General features: G+C 37.1%; 1 protein-coding gene across 1 annotated transcript in view; it reads right to left on the reverse strand.

The window, feature by feature from the left end:
* KDM5A (lysine demethylase 5A) overlaps positions 1–23578 on the reverse strand; it is a 96251-nt gene extending 72673 nt beyond the window's left edge. Inside the window, exons 1-6 of the mRNA XM_046011476.1 lie at positions 22945–23578; positions 20315–20392; positions 18524–18646; positions 7866–8036; positions 5716–5850; positions 153–258 (exon numbers count right to left, since the gene is read on the reverse strand). Coding sequence (XP_045867432.1) covers positions 153–258; positions 5716–5850; positions 7866–8036; positions 18524–18646; positions 20315–20392; positions 22945–23109 — 778 coding nt within the window. The 5' untranslated portion in view covers positions 23110–23578. The remainder of the gene's footprint in view (positions 1–152; positions 259–5715; positions 5851–7865; positions 8037–18523; positions 18647–20314; positions 20393–22944) is intronic.
* Positions 23579–24325: the final 747 nt, after the last annotated feature.

Below are 24325 nucleotides of genomic sequence, written 5' to 3' on the forward strand. Positions count from 1 at the left end.
AGCCGTAAAAGGTGATCCATCTAGGAACCACATTCCAAGTTTACACTCATAAGAAAATCCCAAGGCAAATTTCAATTCAAATAGTATTTAAATCTTATTAGAACCATATGGCTATACCTTATTTCTTTTCATGACCAAATAAGAGATTTTACCTTCTTTATCTTTTGCTCCCACTGCCAGGCCCACGACTTTAGGCCCAGCCCCAAAAATTCGAAGTTTCTTCAGTTCCGTGTTTCTGTTCACTTCTCCAGATTCTGACTAAAAAAATAAATACATAAACAAAACTCCATTATCTAATCATTCTGATTCATACATTTACTTTCTTACTGAGAAAAGTTTCAAGATCCTCTTCAATATGAAGAAAAAAATGTTTTATTTTTGCTCTCTAAATCCACTCACCGCCTCATTACAACAACTGGATAGTCACCCAACTTCATTTCCACAAAAGGAAATCTAAATTAAAACCACAGTTGTCAATTAGGTTCTGTCCACAGACAAATGCTACTGGTTATAACCAGTGTGCTACTGGTAATAATAGAAATCCTCACTTCTACCTTGCTAATGGACACCCATCTTTGATCAAAGGGCAATATACCCATCCTATTAGATGAATAATGATTATCCTAAGCCAATCATGCCATTTCTCTTTGTTAGTGATGACCGAGCTAGGAGTAGAAATGTTAATCTGGTCTAGACCAATGAGACATCTTCTAGAAGCCTCTGGGAAAGATTTTCAACTCTAATAAAAGAGAAAGCTTCTCAAAGAGTAATAAACCTTTTAACCCCAACCTCCTTCCGTACTGTTAGGAGATGAAGCCTGGTGAAAGCACTGCACTGGACTCCAGCAACCACACTGCAGCTAAGAAAAGATCTATTACCCCCACACACTGAGGAAAGCAAAGCAGAAAGATGGAAAGAGCCCAGGCCCTCCATGGCAATGTGCAGTTGTTGCATCAACCCTAGAACTACCTATTTCTGCAAATCTTATGTGAAAAATGTGTCCCATGTGAAAATTGTGTTCCTAATTTTAAGCTGATATCATCTGGACTCTAGTACTTGAAGATGAGAATATCCTGATAGTTAAAAGTGTTACACCATGAATTCAAATGAACCATACACTCTGAATGTACACTAAGTAAATAACTAAAACTTATTAGAAAGAGTCAATAAGAATAAAAATGAATCAGGATAAAATATAGACTTTGTAAGTCTATGATCATATAAGAATCAACCAACCAAAACAGCATTTTAATATATTTAAAATTTAGTAGATGAATTTAATTCTATTAATCAACCTCTACAGTCTGAGGATAAACATGACACTATACATTCACCACTATTAATGCATAGTACAAAAGAAAACCTAACATACACGAAGCAAACACTGTGTACCGTAAAACATACAGTAGCAGATACTATCGTACCATATCATTTTAATCAATTAATCCTCACAACCTTTTCAGGCAATAAAGTTCCAAAAAGTAGAAATAATAAGACATTATCTGATCGTAATGAAATAAAAGCTAGAAGTAGCAAAAATAAAAAATAAAAAGACCGGTCAGAAATCTTTAACTTCCTATTAAAAACTGGTAACAAGAACAATAATAAAAGACTATAAATCAGAATATCCAGAATAAATCAAAGCAGTGATCACAGGGAATTTTATAGTCTTAAACATCTCAGTCAAAACAGAAGAATAGAAATAAATTACATTGCCAACTCAAAAAACTAGGAAAAGAGCTACAACATAAACCAAAAGAACTTTGTGATGCTAGATTAGAACTGAAATTATCAGTCCATTTCTGAAAATATAAACTCATAATGGTTTTAAATTTTATTTCCCAGCCCAAACCACTAAAAGGACCTATAAAAGCAATGGCATCCCAGTAGGAACAAGCACACCTTGTGCTCAGATCTTGGTTTCTGAATATTACTTCACAGTAAAATGAACCAGAATTCCACAGAGAAATGGCTGATTCCAAGTCTAAAGCAAGGCAAGAAGACAATGAGCCTTTTTGTGCTAAACAAGTGCTCAAATAAGGATGGAGACAAGTCAAAAGAGTATCATGAAGCAGCTTGATGCGATTCCCATTAGCCAAATTTGCAACAATAGGATTATCAAAAAGGAGTAAGAGATGGTAATAAATAATAAGACATTCTATTTTTTTAAAAATCATGATCTACAGTGACTACAGTGGGGGGGGTTAGTCATGGTTCCACAGGTAGAGACATTTATCAAAATTCACAAAACTGTATACTTAAGATATAAACGTTTTACTGTATGAAAAAAGTATCTCAAGAAAGTGTGGGAGAAGAGTTCTCCTTTAAAGAAAAATGTTAACAAATATAGAAAATGACAGAGCTAGAAAATCACCCAGCTTGCAACCACCAACATAACTAATTCAGGTAAGGATCATCAATGAATGTGAAAACACTAGGTAAACCATAACTGGAAGACATGTTATTCACACTATCTTACAGTGTACTCTGATTACTTTTATTACAAAGAGATAAGTATAATGGAAATCTGGCTCAAACTTATAATGTCACCAATAATGAGACATACTGGGGCTCCTGGGTGGCTCAGTCGGTTAAGCCTCTGCCTTCGGCTCAGGTCATCATCTTGGGGTCCTGGGATCGAGCCCCGCATCGGGCTCTCTGCTCAGCAGGGAGCCTGCCTCCCCCTCTCTCTGTCTGCCTCTCTGCCTACTTGTGATCTCTGTCTGTCAAATAAATAAAGAAAATCTTTAAAAAATAATAATAATAATAATAATGAGATATACTGGAATCAGGGGATTCGTACTAATGTATAAATGTGTTAAGGGTCTAATAACCCTTCATACAAAGTGTGACTCCAGGTTTCAAAAAGCTCACTAGTGAGGTCAAAGATGAAAAAAACAATCATTACAGGGGTGCCTGGGTGGATCAGTTGGTTAAGTGTCCAACTCTTGACTTTGTCTCAGGTCATGATCTCAGGGTTGTGAGACAGAGTCCTGCATCAGGCTCTGTGCTCAACAGGTCTGCTTGAGATTCCCTCTCCTTCTGCCCCTCCCCCCATCTGCATGCACTTTCACTCTCTCTCTCTCTCTCCCCCTTTCTCCAAAATAAATATTACTTATCTATTCTTTAAAAAAATAAAAATAAAAACAAGAGTAAAGCAAGTGATGTGACAGAGATAAGAAAGGGGAATAAGATAACTTCTGTAACTTCTGTTTCTTGTTTAAAAGACTATCAGATGGTTGTGCTTGTCATGGATACCAGGCTAGAAAATAATAAAGGAAAAATAGATTTAGAGAAGATGGTCATGTTTGCGATGTACTGAATTCAGCATACCTGCTGTGGCCACCAATGGCCACCAATATGCACACATACATCCTTGGTAAACACAGAAGAAACATGAGCGTTACAACATATTTAGGAGTCTTGAGTGTACAGATAGTAACTGAAATAATAGGGTAGATAAGATAGCTAAGGAGAGCAAAGATAGGAAAAGACTTAAAATCACCACGTAAAGGGCAATAGGAAGAGAGAACAAAGATAACTGAGCAGAGGTCAGAGTGAAGACGATAACCAGGAGAGAGGCATTACGGAAGCCAAAGAAAAATGAAGTTAACTGAATTTCAAAAAGGGGAGTCAACAACCCTATTAAATGTATATATCCTCAGAGATAGAGAAGAAATTAAAAGTCCTCAGCTTTTGACAATTATTAACTCAGTGGTAACTTGGATGGTACAGTTTCAACAAAATAATTTAGCTCAGTGTCAGATTACAGAGTACAAAAGCTAAACCAATACTGAGGAAAATGAAACAACGCTGACTGTTTCTCAAGAAACTTCATGAAAAGAGGCAAGGAGTAAGGCACTATCGAGGAAAGGAGTTTTTGTTTTAAGATGACAAAGACTTTAAACATTTTTACATTGGGGGTAGGAGGAGATCCAGCAGACAGAGGAGGTAGGAGAGAGAGATCTCACAAGTGGTGTATTAAAATCCCTAAAGAAGCCAGAAAGGACAGATGCGGGAGGATTATCCTTAGAGACAAAAGGTACCCTTTGCCCACAGAAACTGGCAGAAATTCAGAAGGAATACCAACAGTTCTGTTTAAGGGGGAAGAAGTCAAAGGAGTTCTACCAGAAAGCCCTTCTCTTCTTTCTGAAATTGAAGAGTAGGAATGAGGCAGACTAAGCAATATAGAAATTAAGGACAAACTGTGAACTGAACAAATTCTTCACTGAAAAGCCTACAGTAAAGAAAAAAAAAAAGAAAAAGAAAGAAAAGCTAACAATGGTTCTAGTTTCTACCTGGTATCAACCAATCTGATTACATTAACAATTATTACAACAAGTAAAAACATTCTATATTGTCCTTTTCTTATACACAGGCAATGAGCAGCCAAGGTTTTTTATGATTTCAGAAGGAACATCAAAAGAAATTTCAGGGGCACCTGGGTGGCTCAGTGGGTTAAGCCTCTGCCTTCGGCCCAGGTCATGATCTCAGGGTCCTGGGATCGAACCCCGCATCGGGCTCTCTGCTCAGCAGGGAGCCTGCTTCCCCCCCTCTCTCTGCCTGCCTCTTAGTCTACTTGTGATCTCTCTCTCTCATATAAATGAATAAAATTAAAAAAAAAAAAAAGAGGTGCTTCACCTTAAAAAAAAAAAAAAAGAAATTTCATCACAAGTAGTCAACTGATTAGAGGAGCAGGGCCACCTGGGGAAACTCTTAGTGAGTCACCAAGTCAGAGACTACTAGCCTTCAAGTGTTTCAGGTCTTGAAATAGAATCATCACTATATACCATGATGGTTAGAACTTTTGAGATCAGCCACAGTAATAAAAATCACTTAATGACCAAACCAGAGTTTACTAATTTATAACGGTTTATAACTAAGAATTCTCATTATGCTAAATATAAATTATATTATTATAATGCAATAAAATACTTATTTAATTATGAATTACCAAACAACTTATATTACATACTGGTAGCTTACTAATAAAGGCACATAAATTTATAATTCCCTTTCCAGTGATTTCCATTAAATTCACATTCTCCAACCAAGACACCTACCTTTCTGTTATCAAAGTACCTAAGAAGCTAAATTACCATGGAGATTATTATTTAAGGAGCAATTCTGAGCAAGGAAAGTAGCATCTTACTGTCCCAACCTACAGACCTATCTTTACAACAACTTTAAAAGCACACTTTGAAGACCACAAATGAGAATGGGGAAAGGAAGATAGGGCAGGTCCAGACAAGAAGAAATTAGGGCATTTTTCTTCTGATGAAATTATTTTTGGCTACAAGAACACTATAGAAGTTAACACTAGAATGGTTCAAACACCAAAATTTATACTCTAGCTTTTAAAGGAATGAGCGAAAAATAAAACCACCCATTCCTACTCCTCTCATTTCTGCTAACCATGAAAATAAAATATACTACAGTTCATCAGCATGTCTATAACACTGGCCCTACAGTACCCAGAGTTACCCTCTGATTTGTCCTCCTCATCAAAACTGTTCAAAACTAACAAAAAGCTTTCTAAATCGAATCAGACTGAATTTTACAATTTCCTCCTTGTTCATCTTAAAGGTAAATGAAAGACAGGTCTCTTCACGTTCTAAAGAACAACAGTATATGAATGCCTCCAATAACCACGTAATTCTTCTGCAGTCAATGCACTTAAAACTCCTATTAAAAATGATCCATGGAAGTTGATACCTGAGACTTGACACGCCTTGTTCTCTTCGGCAGAATGTTCATTCTTGTGCCTGGCTCTGGGGAAGTTTGGACATCAGTGCCAAGAACCTCAGGCTCTACTTTTTCCTTAAGATCTAAATTAGGCATCTGTATACCCTAAAGAATCAGAGCACAGAAAGAAAGCAGGTTCACTGATAAGAAGTAAGATTGGAGAATCAGGAGAGAAATAATAAATTTCCAATAAATCCCCAAACTACATGAAACCAGATGACAATTCTATCCAGCAAATTCATCTACAGATTCAAGACAATCCCTATCAAAATCCTAGCAGGCTTTTGTTGCAGAAATTGAGAAGTCAATTTTTAAAATTTATGTGGAAATGCATGTTCTTTGGAAATTCTGAAAAAAGAAGAACCAAGTTGGAAGACTAACACTATTAGATATCAAAACTTATGATACAACTATAATACTCAAGACAGTATAGTACTGGTGTTAGGGCAAATATATGACCAAAGAACAAAACAGAGACCAGAAATAAACCCACATTAATAGTCAACTGATTTTCAACAAAGGTGCAAAAATAAATCAACAGGAAAAGGGTAGTAGTCTTTTAAACATATGATACTGGTACAACTAAATATTCATATACATATACATTTCCCCTCCCCCCACAAATGAACTTACACTTTTACCTCATACTTTACACGTACAAAAAAATAAACAAACAAAAGAACTCAAAATGGATCTAAACCTAAATATAAAAGCTAAAACTATAAAACTACTAGATGAAAACAAAAAAGAGTATCTTTGGGGACTTGGGTTAGGAAAAGATTTCTTAGATATGACAACAGAAGCACAATCCATTGAAGGGGGGTAAAGGAAATTAATAAACTAGTCTTCAAACAGACACCATTATAAAAATGAAAAGATAAACCAACCACAGACTAGCAGAGAATATTTGTAAAATCATATACCTAATAAGACTTGTATCCAGACTACACAGCAAACTCTTGAAACAAGTGTAAGATGACAAACAATCCAATAAAAAAAAGATCAGAACAGACACTTCATCAAGAAGATATACAAATGGCTAATATGCACATGAAAAGATGCACACCACTGGTCATTTGGGAAATGAAAATTAAAACCACAATGAGATACCACTACACACCCACTAGAATGGCTATAAGCAAAAAAACTGACAATACCAAGTGTTGGCAAAGACGTGAAGAAACTGGAAGCCTCTACATTACTGGTGGGAATGTAAAATGGTTCAGCCACTTTGGAAAACAGTTTGGCAGTTTCTTAAAAAGTTAAACATAAACTTACCATATAACCCAGCAATTCCACTCCTAGGTATCTACCCAAGAGAAATGAAAACATATGTCCACACAAAGACTTATACATGAATATTCATAGCATTTATTCATAATAGCCATAAACTGGAAACAATCCAACTGTCCACCAACTGGTAAATGGATAAACAAATATGGTATATCCATACAATGGACTATTATTCAGTCATAAAAAGGAATGAAGTACTAATACAGGCTAAAACATAGATGAACCTTGAAAACATTAGGCTAAGTGAAAGAAACCAGACACATAATTATACTGTATGATCCCATCTATGTGAAATTTCTACAAAGGCAAAAAACTACAGAGCCAGAAAGAAAATCAGGTGTTTATCTGGGTTTGGGGTTATGAACAGGAACCAACTACAACCAAACACAAAGGAACTTTCTGGGCTGATGGAAATATTCTAAAACTGAGTTGTGGTGATTACTGCATAAATGTATAATTTATTAAAGCTTACTGACTGTGTATCTACAATGACTGAATTCTGCAGTATGCAAATTATAACCTCAATAAAGCTATTTAAAAAAATACATGAAGTCAAGAGGAGGAATTTTTCAAAAAGCTTAAGAGAATTTATTTCAAATAAATAAGAAAACAACCTTCATTCCCATTGACCTTTATCTTGTAAACAACCAAAAATAGCTGCAATTTTTAAACCACATCTTGCTACCCCAAATTTTGGTACCCAGAGAAACCTTTTTAACTTTCTATGCTTAGCAAACTGCTAACTTGTTACAGTGAACACAGTCTAACATTCATATTTGGAGGACTGGATTTATCCACTCCTGAAAACAAAAAATGATGCATCTCACCATAAGGCTGACACCAGATTGGAAAAGTTCATATGGGTAGAGAATTCTTTCATAATGTGACTTCAAAAGAGACCCAGTTCCTTTTCCTGGCAGATAGCCCAAGCGACTACCCACTTTAGACCATTTCTTCTCTTTTGTGACCATTTCAAAACCTCCTTTGCTGGCAACGATCTGAAAAGAAAGTAAAAATTATTTAGAAAAAGAAGGCAGATTCATGCATTCTGACTCTGTATCTTGCCTGCTAAACAGAAAAATTGTTCTGAGCTTAAGAAATTTGATTTCTAATTTCTTTTCCACATACACCTGACATTGAAATTTGTCAACATTTAAAGTATGAAATAAAGAATGACTTTCAGAAGTTTTAAACTCTACTATTTAACTAATGTCAATGTGCCTATTTTCAATGAATTAAACCGTTTTATGTACTCCATATCCACAAGGAACTCAAAATATAAAATAAGAATTAAAACAACAAAAATAAACATAAAATAAATGTAAGTTTATATAGCACGAAATAAACATAGGAAATGAAATTGGGAAATGTACCAAATAACTTACAGAATTTTAACAGAAATGTCAAGGAAACAGTGGATTCAGAGACTATTTTGGAAAAGGCTATAATTTTTCAAAAGAAGTTTTACATGGAAGATTACAAAGGAAAGATGGGGAAAGATCAGATTACAGTGGTAGACTTACTAGAAAACATGGTAAAGAATGTATTAACATAGGAAGAGTTAAGATAAACTGAACAATTTGGCTGAATGCTCACATCAAACCAGGCACTATATAGAACACACACATATAAAGGTTTCCTATCTTTCAGAAACTGATACTGTACATCTCTCACACTCTAAAATATAGGCAGTGTTCAGGTGACTGATGATAAAATAAAAAGGACTGTGACATAGTTATCTAAACTCAAAAAAGTATTTGAGTGTACACTACTGCTATTTCTCTTCATCAAAAAAGTTAAGAGAAGGTGCCTGGCTGGCTCAGTTGGTGGAGCACACAACTTGATTTTAGGGTTGTGAGTTCAAGCCTCACACTGGGCGTAAAGCTTACTTAAAAAAAGTTAAAAGGAAAATTAAACATAGAATTACCTGACTCAACAATTCCACCCAAAATAACTGAAAACAGAGAGTTAAACAGATACTTGCAAACCAATGTTCACAGAGGCATTACTCACAATACTCAAATGCTGGTAACAATGATGGAAAAAACCCAAAGGTCCATCAAGAAATGAATAAGCAAAATCTGATATACACATATAATGGAGTATTATTCAGCCTTAAAAAGGAATGAAACTAATGCATGTGACAACATGGATCCTTGAAAACATTATGCTCAAACACAAAAAGTTGAATATTATATGCTTCTACTTATATGAAATACCTAGAATAAACAAATTTAATAGACAGAGGAAGTAGAATAGAGGTTTTACCAGGGGCCTGAAGGAAGAGGGGGAAGTTCTGGAAATGAAGAATAGTGAGGGTTGTACAACATTGTGAATGCACTTAAAGTCATTAAATTGTACACTTTAAAAAATTGGTTAACTGTTATGTTATGCATATTTTACCATAATTTTCTATGAAAAGGCTAAGAACATGGACTCTGGAGCCAGATTTCCAGAGTTCAAATCTCAGCTCACTACTTAATAACTGTGTGACCCTGGGTAAGTTACATCATAATTTGCACTTTGGAGCCCTCACTATTATTAAAATATTAATAATTTAATAGCACTTACACTTTATTATGAGGCAGTTATAAAGAAAAATGAAATAAAACATGAAAAGCACCAGGACAAAATAAGCACAGTGTCAACATTAGCAGTATTATAATGTCTGTGTGTGTCTTCGTGTGGGTACGTGGGGTCTGTGCATGCTGTAAATAAACGTTTTCAGCTCTTGTACTCCACAATGTTCTTATACACAAAAACGAACCTATACCAAAGCAAAATTTCCCTCAAAGGGAACACATAAGTTCACGTGCATAAAAGTTGAATATACCTCTAATTCTTTAGCTTCTTTTAGCATATCCTCAGAGAAGCTGTCTCTGTTAAAAAAGACTAGCCAGGGAGAAAATTATAAGAAGAAAAAAGTTTATTTTTCCAATCTTGTAGTGTAGAGGAAAACACAATGAGGGTGTTTTAGAGGGCTATCTGGAAGCAAGTGCATGAATCAGGAGGCCTTTCATTCACATCTTTCCAGCATTTCTATACTGTCAGGTACTATTCTGGGTGCTTGGGATACACCTGTGAATAAAACAAAGATCTCTGCCCTCATGGTGCTTATATTCTACCAGGAAAAACAGCCGATAAACATAGTATATAAATTTTAAAGTGATAAGTCCCATAGAAGAAACTTCAAAAAGCAGTTAAGAGACCTCACAAGTGTGGGTTTAACCAAAGTTTAAATGGTCACAAAAAATTTCATTATAAAAGTGAAATTTGAGCAAAGACTTCTTCAAGGTGAAAGAGTTACTCAAGCAGATATACAGGGAACAGTCAGAGCCCGGGCTCCATCTTAGGAGTATATCTCAAATGTCTGAGAACAGTAAGGAAGACAATGTGGTTGAAGCAAGTGGGGAGGAGTCCAAAAGAAACAGAAGCTCTCTTAGTAGTCTTCATTATACGATACACTTATCGCCATTACATACTACTCTAGTTTGTATGCAAAGCACCTCAAGTTAAATTTCCATTAGTAATGATATATCTGCATGGATCCAGTCATGCTATACCACCCAGTTAAGATGCTTACTGGCATGCAGCTGTGAAAATGACAGCCAGCACAGTCAGGGTACAGCTAAGAAATAAGATACAACTATCTCACAAAGAAATCAATACTATGACTTTGTCTTCGTGCATATAACACTCTAACAATCTAACAGGGTCTGATACTATAAAAACACACAAAACTTTACACTTATTTTTCTTCAGCTGACAGATTCAAGAATTATCATGTATAATTTCAAAATATAAAAACCATTTACTCCTAACATTTTACCATGAAATATATCACACTGTTATCACCAGAAAAATATCACTTGTAAGCCATGTCCTACAAAAAGGTACATGACAGGCAAAGATAAACTGAACAAAATGGAAACAAGCCCTTCAATCAAAACCTGAGTGAAAAATAATGTCAATCAAGGCGAAAATTTCCATCCAATGTAAAACTAAGTCTGGCCAGTAGGAGACAATCTTAACAGACATAAGTAGTAGTCTCCTACTTAAAACCTCCCTCTCAAGCCTCCGCTGAAAAGATAGCAAAAGTACAAAAAGGCATAGGACCAAGACAAAGCAGATACATTAAGTGATAATCTAGCAGGCAAGAACAAAAACCAACCAAGCACCTTCAACAGAAGCCAGCCACGGAGAAGCAGAGTCTGGAAAGGCCTAATAAATGGAAGCAGCAGTCCCTTTAAAATCAGAGATGGCAGGGCGCCTGGGTGGATCAGTCAGTTAAGCAACTGCCTTCAGCTCAGGTCATGATCCCAGGGTCCTGGGATAGAGCCCCAAGTTGGGAATTCTTGCTCAGCAGGGAGCCTGTTTCTCCTGCTCCCTCTGCCTGCTGCTCCCCCTGTTTGGGCTATCTATCTCTCTGTCAAATAAGTAAAATCTTAAAAAAATAAAATAAAATAAAATCAGAGACGGCAATAAACAGAGAACAGGACTGGTTGAAAACCTGTATAAAAGCAATCAGACCTCTTCCAGTCAGCACAGCCAGGCAACTATTGCTCTCTAACCCTAGGACAAGACTAAAGATTTACTCTCAGGAGTCTGAAAAGAAGGAACTCTAACCGTTGAGAAATGTGTAAGCCTAATGATTCACAAACCTGTACCCCTAGGGAAAATAATACATTGTATGTTAATAAAAATAATTAAAAAAAAAAAAAAAAGGAAGGGACTCTAACCGAAAAGAAACAGGTAAGCAAACTTAGGATCAGTCAAATACTCTAACAGTCTAGAATCAAGTTATTAGTCTAAGATTTAACTAATAAAAGTTCAGAAAGTGAGAAAAGATAAGTGGGAGATATAATTATCAAAGAATACAAAAAATACAAGAAAAGTTATAAGACCTCAAAGACATGAGTTCAGATAAGAAAACTTAACAAGTGGGGAAAGGAGTTGGGGGGATAGGGTGGCTGGGTGATGGACACTGGGGAGAGTATGTGCTGTGGTGAGTGCTGGGTGTTGCGTAAGGCTGATGAATCACAGACCTGTACCCTTGAACAAATAATACATTATATGTTACTGTAAAAAAAAAAAAAAAAAGAATTAAACATACATGCCTGAGTGCCTATACCAAGTTAAAAAAAAGAAGAAGAAAAGTTATCAAGTGCAATCAAAGTATTAAATGAGATAGTGGACATTCTCTCCTCAGAAGTGATTTCATAGAGAAGGGTCCAGGAAGGCTATGAAGAAAGCAACAGTTTGGGTATAAATGGAGGAAGACAACGTGGCACATTACATGGAGTTAAAACTGGATCTGAGATCAAGGGCTACCACAATTTTGCTTTTGCCTGGAGAGGTTTCCTGTAGTTGTGCCACTGAGAAAGATAGCAAAAAGATTGAAGTCTTAGGATCACTGACTGGAATGATTCACAAATTCCCTTATGATGACCCTACTTACAATAAATTTCATAAACACTTTGATAAAAATAAAATGTACTTGATCCCAAAACCAGACAATGACCCCATCAAAAAAGAGAGTTACAGACCAATATCCTTGATGAACACCGATGCAAAAATTCTCACCAAAATACTAGCCAATAGGATCCAACAGTACATGAAAAGGATTATTCACCATGACCAAGTAGGATTTATTCTAGGGCTGCAAGGTTGGTTCAATATCCGCAAATCAATGTGACACAATATATTAATAAAACAAAGAACAAGAACCATATGATACTCCCAATAGATGCTGAAAAGCATTTGACAAAGTACAGCATCCTTTCTTGATCAAAACTCTTCACAGGGTAGGGACAGAGGGTACGTTCCTCAATATCATCAAAGCCATCTATGAAAAACCCACACGAATATCATTCTAAATGGAGAAGAACTGAGAGCTTTTCCACTAAGGTCAGGAACACAGGAGGGATGTCCGTTATCACCAGTGCTATTCAACATAGTAGTAGAAGTCCTAGCCTCAGCAATCAGACAACAAAAAGAAATTAAAGGCATCCAAATCAGCAAAGAAGAAGTCAAACTATCACTCTTTGCAGATGATGTGATACTTTATGTGGAAAACCTCAAAGACTCCACTCCAAATCTGCTAGAACTTGTACAGGAATTCAGTAAAGCATCAGGATATAAAATCAATGCACAGAAATCAGTTGCATTTCTTTACACCAACAGCAAGACAGAAGAAAAAGAAAGTAAGGAGTCAATCCCATTTACAATAGCACCCAAAACCGTAAGATACCTGGGAACAAACCTAACCAAAGAGGCAAAGAATCTGTACTCAGAAAACTATAAAGTACTCATGAAAAAAATTGAGGAGGACACAAAGAAATGGAAAAAAGTTCCATGCTCATGGATTAGAAATGTCTATACTACCTAAAGCAATCTACATGTTTTATGCAATCCCTATCAAAATACCACCATTTTTTTTTTCAAAGAAATGGAACAAACAATCCTAAAATTTACATGGAGCCAGAAAAGACCTTGAATAGCCAGAGGAATGTTTAAAAAGAAAGTCAAAGTTGGTGGCATCACAATTCCAGACTTAAGCTCTATTACAAAGCTGTCATCATCATGACAGTATGGTACTGGCACAAAAACAGACACACAGATTAATGGAACAGAATAGAGAGCCCAGAAATAGACCCTCAACTCTATGATCCACTAATCTTCAACAAAGCAGCAAAGAATTTTCAATGGAAAAAAGACAGTCTCGGGCGCCTGGTGGCTCAGTGGGTTAAGCCGCTGCCTTCAGCTCGGGTCATGATCTCGGGGTCCTGGGATCGAGTCCCGCATCGGGCTCTCTGCTCAGCGGAGAGCCTGCTTCCTTTCCTCTCTCTCTGCCTGCCTCTCTTGTGATTTCTCTCTGTCAAATAAATAAATAACATCTTTAAAAAAAAAAAAAAAGACAGTCTCTTCAACAAATGGTGTTGGGAAAATTGGACACCACGTGCAGAAGAATGAAACTGGACCATTTCTTTACACCACACACAAAAATAGACTCCAAATGGATTAAAGACCTCAATGTGAGAAAGGAAACCATCAAAATCCTTGAGGACAACACAGGCAGCAAATTCTTCAACCTCAACTGCAGCAACTTCTTCCTAGAAACATCGCCAAAGGCAAGGGAAGCAAGGGCAAAAATGAACTACTGGGACTTCATCAAGATCAAAAGCTTTTGCACAGCAAAGAAAACAGTCAACAAAACCAAAAGACAACGGACAGAACGGGAGAAGATTTTTGCAAACGATATGATCAGATAAGGGGCTAGTATCCAAAATTTACAAAGAACTTATCAAACTCAACACCCAAAGAACAAATAATCCAATCAAGAAACAGGCAGAGGACATGAATAGACATTTCTGCAAAGAAGACATCCAGATGGCCACATCACTTGGCATCAGGGAAATCAGGGAAATACAAATCAGAACCACAATGAGATATCACCTCACACCAGTCAGAATGGCTAAAATTAATTAAGTCAGGAAATGACAGATGCTGGTGAGGATGCGGATAAAGGGGAACCCTCCTACACTGCTGGTAGGAATGCAATCTGGTGCAACCACTCTGGAAAACAGCATGGAGGTTCCTCAAAAAAGTTGAAAATAGAGCTACCCTACGACCCAGCAGTCGCACTACTGGGTATTTACACTAAAGATACAAGTGTAGTGATCCGAAGGGGCACGTGCACCCGAATGTTTATAGCAGCAATGTCCACAATAGCCAAACTATGGAAAGAACTAGATGCCCATCAACGGATGAATGGATAAAGAAGATGTGGTATATATATACAATGGAATACTATGTAGCCATCAAAAGAAATGAAATCTTCCCTTTTGCAACGACATGGATGGAACTATTATTATTATTATGCTGAGCGAAATAAGTCAGAGACAGACAATTATCATATGACCTCCCTGATATGAGGAATTTGAGAGGCAACATGGGGGTTTTGGGGGGTAAGTAAGGAAAAAATGAAAACAAGATGGGATCAGGAGGGAGACAATCCTAAGAGACTCTTAATCTCACAAACCAAGCTGAGGGTTGCTGGGGGGGCGGGGTGTAGGGAGACAGTGGCTGGGTTATGGACATTGGGGAAGGTATGTGCTATGGTGAGTGCTGTGAAGTGTGTAAGCCTAATGATTCACAGACATGTACCCCTGGGGCAAATAATACATTATATGCTAATAAAAAAATTTTAAATAAAAAATAAAATGTAAATTTTATTAAACTCTGTTCATTATGAAATGTTCAGCTGGACTTTAAATTAGTGAAGCTTCTGGACTTTCATTTTAAAGATGACAGATGAACAAAGATGAAACATCAAGGAACACGTGATGTCCACCTGTTAACTGTTTAAAAATGTGATAAAAGGCAAAAAATAAATAACTAAACAAACATGTATGTATAAATGAAAAACACATACTAATGCATATACCACTGTGAAATCTCAAGGCACTGGGAATAAAGATTAGATTCTGCATCTTCAAGAAAAAGAAAGCCACATTCCAAGAAGGAATAAGAATTAATTTAGCATCATTCTCAACGGCAACACTAAAGGCGGAATAAAAGATTATGGAGTAAAGCTTTCAAAATATTAAAGGGAAACAATTTAAAATTTAGACTTCTAAACACTAAAGTGTAAGAGTAGAACTTTTAGATGAGCAAAAAATTTATATTCCATTCATCTTCTTCTTCATGAAACTAACAGAAGAAATGCTTCACCAAAATAGGAGGAAACCAAGTAATATGGACTTGAAATAAGGGGACAGGGAAAGGGAATTCCCATAACAGTAACAGCAAAAGGAGGTTCCAAGCTGACAGCTGACCTTAAAAAACAAGGAATATGGATTGGAGCAGGAAAAAAGAGCTCCAAAGGAATGGCCCCAAGAAGAAAATGGAACTGATAGATTACCTGACAGGTAAATCATATGGAAAGACTTATACTGTTGCTGGAAAATCTGAAAATAAATTTTTGATGGTTACAAAGAAAACTTACAAAATGACAACAGGGAGGGTGATTATTAACTCCAAGGAAAATAAAAATTGGTGTAAGGAAAACAATCATAGCACACTATAAGGCTCAGGTATAAATAATATTTGTATTTACAGGCAAACTAATAACTTTTGATTAATAAAAAACTAATCTGGGACACTTGGCTGACTCAGTTCATGGAGCATGCAACTCTTGATTTGCAGGTTTAAAAAAAAAATTGATCTAACTACATTAGAATAGAACAGGGGAAGTAAGTAAGGATTTAGGTTTCTTACACCCACTCTCCATCTCTTAACAGTAGAAAATCAGTGTATAATATTTAAAACTGAAAAGTGAAGAGCTAGCATGAGTACATTATTTGGAAACACAAAGATCTAAATCAGAAACAGCTAAAAGAATTGAAAGTAATTAGTTCTGAGGACTGGGAATGGGAGTGGAGAGGTGGAGAGGAAGAATGTTAGTTTTTATTTTAAGCCTGATATTTTACAAAGTATTACACTGACCAAAAAAAGTTGTTTTTTGTTTTGTTTTTGAAGATTTTATTTATTTATTTGACAGAGAGATAGCATGCACAAGTAGGCAGAGCAGCAGGCAGAGGGAGAGGGAGAACCAGGCTCTCAGCTGCGCTGGGAGCCCAATGTGGATTCTGATCCCAGGACCCTAGGATTATGACTTGAGCCGAAGGCAGCCACTCAACCGAGCCACCCAGGCACCGAACCAAAAAAGTTTTTAAGGGCTAGAATGAATGTTCCTTGCTGCACTGATTGTAAACAGTAATTGTTAATTTTAAAACTCCATTATAGACATTCCAAGTATCACTTTTTATTATTAAAAATAGTAAGACAAAATTATAATTTAAACAACAAGGAAACCATCAAAATGAGAATTTAATGACTCAGACTGATGACTGAAAATTTGTTTCCCATTATAAAGTAGTAGAAAGCAAAGTGTTTCAAAATCATGTCTATAATAACACAAACTCCAGAGATGATAACCAGCTGTCAGCCAAATTGTTTAAGTTTCAGTATAAAATTTAATATAAAATTTTTAAAGTGGGGCGCCTCGGTGGCTCAGTTGTTAAGTGTCTGCCTTCGGCTCAGGTCATGATCCCAGAGGGATCATTGGGCTCCCTGCTTGGCGGAAGCCTGATTCTCCCTCTCCCACTCCCACTCCCCCGGCTTGTGTTCCCTCTCTCTCGTCGTGTATCTCTCTGCCAAATAAATAAATATAATCTTTAAAAAAATTGTTTTACAGCATTCTGACTTGACACTAAATTTAAAATGTCTCACAAAAAATAGCTTAAATAAATTTGTCTTGTTTTTCCTTGAAAATGAATCTCCAAAATTAACTCTATAATTTGAGTAACAATTTTATTTCAAAACAATGTATCAATCAGAGAATATGAAAAACCCCACAGAAAAAGATATTTTGCCAGGTTCCTCAGATAATCAAGCTATCTTCACTCACAAGTCAGAAGGATCATATATTTTTATTACTGTATTAACAAAGCATGTTTTCAAGGTAATTTTTTTTTAAGATTTTATTTATTTGACAGACAGAGATCACAAGTAGGCAGAGAGGCATACAGAGAGAGAGGGGAAAGCAGGCTCCCTTGTGAGCAGAGAGCCCGATGCGAGGCTCGATCCCAGGATTCCGAGATCATGACCTGAGCCGAAGGCAGAGGCCCAACCCACTGAGCCACCCAGGTGCCCCATTTTTCGAGGTAATTTAAATGCTGCTGCAGATCAGTTAGTTCTTTTCACATTAGGAAATAAAATGTTACAAAATTAACAAGTTTAGGCAAAAATTAATCTAAATTCTTCCCTCTTAAGTTTTCAACTCTTACTCATTCTGGATAATGCTGGCTTCAGTTACCCATTAACATTCCTTATAGCTATTAATACAATGGATTCATATCACACATGAGAATGATGACATGAATGTTTTTTAATGTAACAAATTTTCAATTAAGAAACAGAAAAAAGATGACAAGGTCAACAAAAAACATTATACACTCAACACGAGATACTATTAACAGATTGGCATCATTTCTCTTGCATATTGATTATCACAGAGCCTACTAATCTGCCATTAAATATGTTAAATCTTTCTTTTTTTTTTTTTTAAGATTATTTGTCAGAGAGAAAGAAAGAGAGAGCACAAGCAGAAGGAGCAGCAGGCAGAGGGAGAAGCAGGTTCCCTGCTATGTGGGACTCGATGCCAGGACCCCGGGATCATGACCTGAACCGAAGGCAATAGCTTCACCAACTGGGCCACCCAGGAGTCCCTAACTATGTTAAATCTTACTATAAATTATAAAATAATTTTAAAGATAATTTCAAAATTTTTCATTTATATTTCATTGTCAAACACACAAATCCTGCCCAGGAAGGAATGTTTTCCATCAAGTTTATTAGAAATTCCTAATTTCATAGATTCATTAGCCTCTGCTCCAATTTCTAAACCAAGTACAAGCCTCACCTTGCTCAAAGCATACAGATCCAGGATTTTTCTCTCCACCACTGGAATCTTCAAAGTAGATCCTTGGAGTTCCCAAAATTTTGCTAATTGATCCAAGAAGTCCAGTCTCACTCTGGTCATTGCCTAAGATTATTAGAAAACAGAAACCAGAAATAGGAATTAAACTATGATTGAAAATAAATCAGATTTACTTAACAAAGGTACTCATTTTTCTAAAGAAATCCAAAGGCCTCATTATAACTTAGTCCAACCCCCAATAAACAAAATACTTCTAATAAACTTTATTCACTAAGGGCAAAAATCACTCTAATATATTAGAAATGTTCTTATATTTTATAAACCAAAGCAATTTTTTGTAATAGTTGGCTTAACTCTTAGCTAACCAGAAAATGTAGTAAATTGGATTATTCTGTTTCTAAGCATTCTATCATCTCATCCATAGAAAATGTGCGTACCTCAGGTACACCAATTCTCCACCCTACTGATATTAAAATCCTTCAAGTATCTAATTACAAGAGACTAAGGGGAAAAAAGGATTAAAATCCCAGAAAATAAATGTCTCAGAAACATCAAGAGGAAAAAAATATTTCACCATGACATATTAAGCTTCAGCTAGCTAAGATTTCTCTTTTGTACTCTGAAACACTTTTCTACTACACTGAAATATCTTTCAACAACCCAGCAAAGAAGAATAACAGCAATATTTCAATAGACTTCAATCTAGAAAATTTAAAAGAGACCAGTAATACTTAAAAAGACATGTTAATAAATCAGATTAACAGTCTTGGAAAAGTTCTGGTAAAGCTAAAAATAACCTTTGAAAACCTTTCATAAAAATATTAAAACATATTCTTCCAAGACCCCAAGAGAGAATTTTCCGACATTAACATAAAATTTTAGTAGAATAGTAAGTGCTAAAGGAAATAGAACTCAGAATTTCAGGATCTCAAGATTTAAAAGAAAAAAAGAATTCCAGGTCTCTGCAGGTAAGCACTGGATATTTCCACTATGAAACACATAGCTAGAGATAGTTTTCCATAGTCCCAGTTAAGTGAAATAAAACTGTTAACAACCACTTTTTACAATCTGATCTCAGCCCAGGTCTTGATCTCAAGGTTGTGGGTTCAAGCCCCATGTAGGGCTCCACCCCCGAAGTGGATCCTATTTACTAAGGAAGGAAGGAAGGGAGGGAGGGAATGAGAGAAGGAGGGAGAGGAGAAAAAAAAAATGAAAAGAGAAAAGAAGAAGAAACCTCCCTCCATTCAATCCCAACTAACATTAATTCTAAGCCTGGTACATGAGTTGCTCGAAGTTCACTACTAGAGCTCGACATTAAGAATGAATCAGAAGGGGCGCCTGGGTGGCTCTGTGGATTAAGCCGCTGCCTTCGGCTCAGGTCATGATCTCAGGGTCCTGGGATCAAGCCCCGCATCGGGCTCTCTGCTCTGCAGGGAGCCTGCTTCCTCCTCTCTCTCTGCCTGCCTCTCTGCCTACTTGTGATCTCTCTCTCTGTCAAATAAATAAATAAAATCTTTAAAAAAAAAAAAAAGAATGAATCAGAAGGAGGGCGCCTGAGTGGCTCAGTGGGTTAAGCTTCTGCCTTCAGCTCGGTCATGATCTCAGGGTCCTGGGATCGATCGGGTTCTCTGCTTAGCAGGAAGCCTGCTTCCCCCTCTCTCTGCCTGCCTCTCTGCCTACTTGTGATCTCTCTCTGTCAAATAAATAAAAAAAAAAAATCTTAAAAAAAACAAAGAATGAATCAGGAGGAAGAAATCCTGATATAACACTCACCTCAAGTTCATTCAGGCGCTGGACTCTGGGAGTGAAACGAAAACTTTTTACTTCACATGCAAATGGAGGTTGCCAATCCTAAATAGAAATATATATATATATATATATATATTTTTTAAACATACTGATATATAAGAATGCATTTTTCACTCCCTTAATTTAAGGGGATGAATAGCCATAAATCATAATGAAAACAAGTCAACTTTAAGTCTTTTTCATTGCAGAAACAGAAAGAGTAGTATTTTTCAGATGAGGTATTTTCAATATTACTTATCTCCAATCATTCATCTCTCATATTCCATTATTAAAATTATTTTACCTATAAATCCTCCTCAAATTGCACTAGTCTCATTATTTATAAGCCACAATAATGTTTTCCCCAATTACTCAAGTGGAATGCAGTGAACTCATGTATCACAATGATGTCTAAAGAACATCTAAATTTACCAAATTAAAAACAAATCAGAATCTAAAGGAAACTATAAAGGGTAAAATTGAAGATTAAAAAGTAATTTTTTAAAGTACTTATATAATTTTTTGAAGTATTTATATAATACATATATAATCTTTTTTTGTTCATGTGTAATGTGACACAGCACTTCACAGTCTATGTTACATAAATGTTTTGTTCAAAGCCTGGTTTCTCAGCATCCAAATATTAAAAAAAAAAAAAAAAGTAAGCAAATCCACAGAACAAGGGCAATTTCCATGTTGGAGCCGTGGTATAACTGAAATGAGATAGCACAATTCAAGTAGGGTTCTAGAAAATGTATTTTGATTTGGCCTAAATAAGAGTAAATCTACTCAAAAACGTGAGAAGTAGTCAAAAAAATTTTTCTTATATTGGAAACTAAAAAACTTCATCAATATTGAAATTAAATTCTGCTTATAAACAAGATTTATTTTTAATAATAGTATAACATACCAAAAACCCTCTATTATTTCAATCTTTTAGTAATAAAAGGCATATATATATACACACACATACATACATACACACACACTTTTTTTACCTGAAGGTACCCTAATACAATTTCTAATTCATAAAGGCAAGACAGTAGATAAAAACATGGTTTAGGAAAAACTTCAGTCTTCAAGTTTTGCCAGTATTAAGTAATTTTGATAGCTAAACGGTTGAATGAAGCTTTAGGAAGATGGCAATGCATATACCATCACTTATCATAGCAATCAGTTTTTAATCTTTTGCCTGTGATTAACAGTTTATAAATCTTAACCAAATTCATTAAGCACAAACAGGTTTAGCAGCGTGTCTGGGTTTTAGAATCAAAGAGACTGATCTATTCAGGTTCAAAATCTACCTTGCCACTCACCCAAGAACATACATTTGATATGTAACTTATTCAGACTTGTGTCTTCTGTAAAATGAGATGTTATTTATCCACTAAGGTTTCAAAGAATATTAAGTGAAATAATCTGTAGGTGCTAAATTAGCTCCTGCTCCTCCCTCCTATCTTAAACTCTTTTTATTCTCTAAGGTGCCCACCACTTGTGGTTACCTGTGGTGAGAGCAGACGCTTTTTAAAATGCAACACGGAAAACAGTACTTCATCTTTTATTCTGATAAGTAGTAGACAAAACACAAAGCGAGGAGTCCCTTTAAGAAGCACCGAAGGCAATAGTTCACAAACTTTAATGTGCATTAAGCATCATCTGAGAATAGGTGCTGGGAAAGCACATTCTAGAAGTTCCACACCCAGAAATTTATTCTAGTCTGAAAAGGGGCCTAGAGATGCATTTTAACAAGCATCTGGTTGAGCCTTGTGCAAGTGGACCACGAATAGCATTTGGAAAATGCTGGTCTAACAGGTAAAGAAAAAAACCCTTTTGACCTTGGGCAAATCACACAACCTCTTGGGGCACTAATTCCCCCAAAGGCGTAGTCTTGGCTTTCCTTGCTTTAAAGACGGAGGATTATAAAAACCTACAGGCGAACAGTAATTTGCAATAATTGCAATTCATAAATCTTTGAATCTTGGCTCCTTATGTCAAAAGATTCAACGTTTTCTTCCACCTCTATTGTTGACTAATTCCTCTTAACCCACGAAATTCTAAAATAAATGCTTCTCCTTTTCCCCTGGGAAGCCTCTTTCATTGCGGCAACAGACTCTAGGGTTCTTGTTTGGAAATACCATCTTAGGGGACAACTAAATCTCAGATTACCGTTTAAGAAACCTTACCCTCGAGATGAGGCCTGCAAATATTTAATAAATTAAGCACTAACAGAACTTGGATAAAAAGAAATAAGTAAATGCCAAGGGCAGTTTTTACTATAGCACCATAATGAGAATACAGGAGAGTAAGATGTGTCATGCCCTAACACTTCAAACACCATCTCGGCCAACGAAAGGCCTGAAGTCTTTTGTTACCCCTGCCTACAATCAAGAAGAGAAGTACCAGCTCCCAAGTTCTAGGCGGAAAGGCCCCTGGGACACCACTCTCGCGTTCAGACCTGCCTACCACATAAAGCCTGCAAAAGTAACCAAAGCAAGAACATGGAGAAACTTAGCTTCTAGTTGTTGAGAAACAAGAGAGTAAATTTGAAAGGGCAGAAAGACCCGAAAAGTAAAGCTAAAGCACTCTCCCTGCCCTCTCTCCTCGGACTCCGGTACCTTGGGCGGTCGGATTTTGCAGATGCCAGTTTTCTCCGCCAGAGGCCGGATGCGGCCGATAAAGCTGAGCGGGTCCGTGAATTCCTCCCAGCTGGGCTCAAAGACTGGGCACTCGGGAGGTGGCACAAACTCCGCCGCGTAGCCCCCCGGCCCCACGCCTGCCATGGCAATACCCGGAGGGTCCCCCGGGGGGGAGGAGGCGGGGAACAGGTGGAGAAAGGCTGTCTGAAGCCCTCCGAACCCTCTCACGTCTCCTGACAGCGGGCAAAGCTCATCTTCTCGGACAAGAACTGCTCAATACAGGAACCCCACAATCGCTTCCTCTTCTCGTTTGTTATTGTTTCCTTCGGGGTTTTTCCTCTCTGGGTCAGGACTTTTCCGGAAGTTAACGTACTGTCAAATCCCTCCGCCACCACAGAAACAGAATCCCTCCGCAGCAACGCGACGCCTTGTCGTAGGGCCTTCCTTCTTCCTCCCTTTGCCGGCAGCCGGGTGTGGTTCCTAATCTCCTTGTCTGCGAAAGTTCTGCGCTGTCCGACGGCTTCAAGCGGCACACCCCGGAGGTTCCACGAGCGTTCTTTTAGGAAAGAGAGCGCTGAGAGGAAAACAGCCCGATCTCAGGGGGAACGCACTCTTCCGGCGCGGAGGAATGTGTAATGCCCCAAAGGGCAGAGGTTCTGCTTCCGGTGAGGAGGGTTCTGTTCCCCTTTGTGTACAAATGACACGAAAACAAACTCAGCCAGCCCTAGGCGGTACTATCTCACTGTCCGGGTATCGCGGCGTGTTTTAACCTTCCTGTCTTTTTCCACGTAACTCACTTTTTCGGCATCTCTTTCTTTAGTCTTTTGACTGTTAGTCTCCCTTCTGAATACTCTCACTCGGCCAATTTATAGCCGCCTCATCTCCATGACAACAGGTTCAGGTCGAATCTAACCCCCCAAATCCCGCCGGCCGATTTTAGCCATCATCTAGAAATTGCTTTTCGTGCACATGGAAGCAACCGCTCTTGACCTTGTTTTCCAGCAATTGATCCCAAGTCATCTCAACAGCAAGCACTTTACTCTGCTACCATACGCTCCGTAAACCTTTGTCAGTATGCTGTAAAAGCTATTGCAACCTTCTGATCCTGCTTGTCAAAAATTTCTATGCCAGTGTACATCTCCACTTACTCCAAATTGTGGGCAAATAACGTAGAAAGAATTAAAGAAGAAACTATGAAATGGTAGCTCCAGTATTAAATATTTACTGGAAGGAAGACTTCCTTTCCACAGCTTTTCCTCATACTCCTTGGGCAACCTCAGCTACCCCAGGACCTAAATTACCATCTATAGTTGATGATTTCCAAAACTGTATTTCCGGCCAAGATTTTTCTTTCGAGTTA

The sequence above is a fragment of the Meles meles genome, chromosome 7 (assembly GCF_922984935.1).
Source record: "Meles meles chromosome 7, mMelMel3.1 paternal haplotype, whole genome shotgun sequence".
In the NCBI taxonomy this organism is placed as follows: domain Eukaryota; kingdom Metazoa; phylum Chordata; class Mammalia; order Carnivora; family Mustelidae; genus Meles; species Meles meles.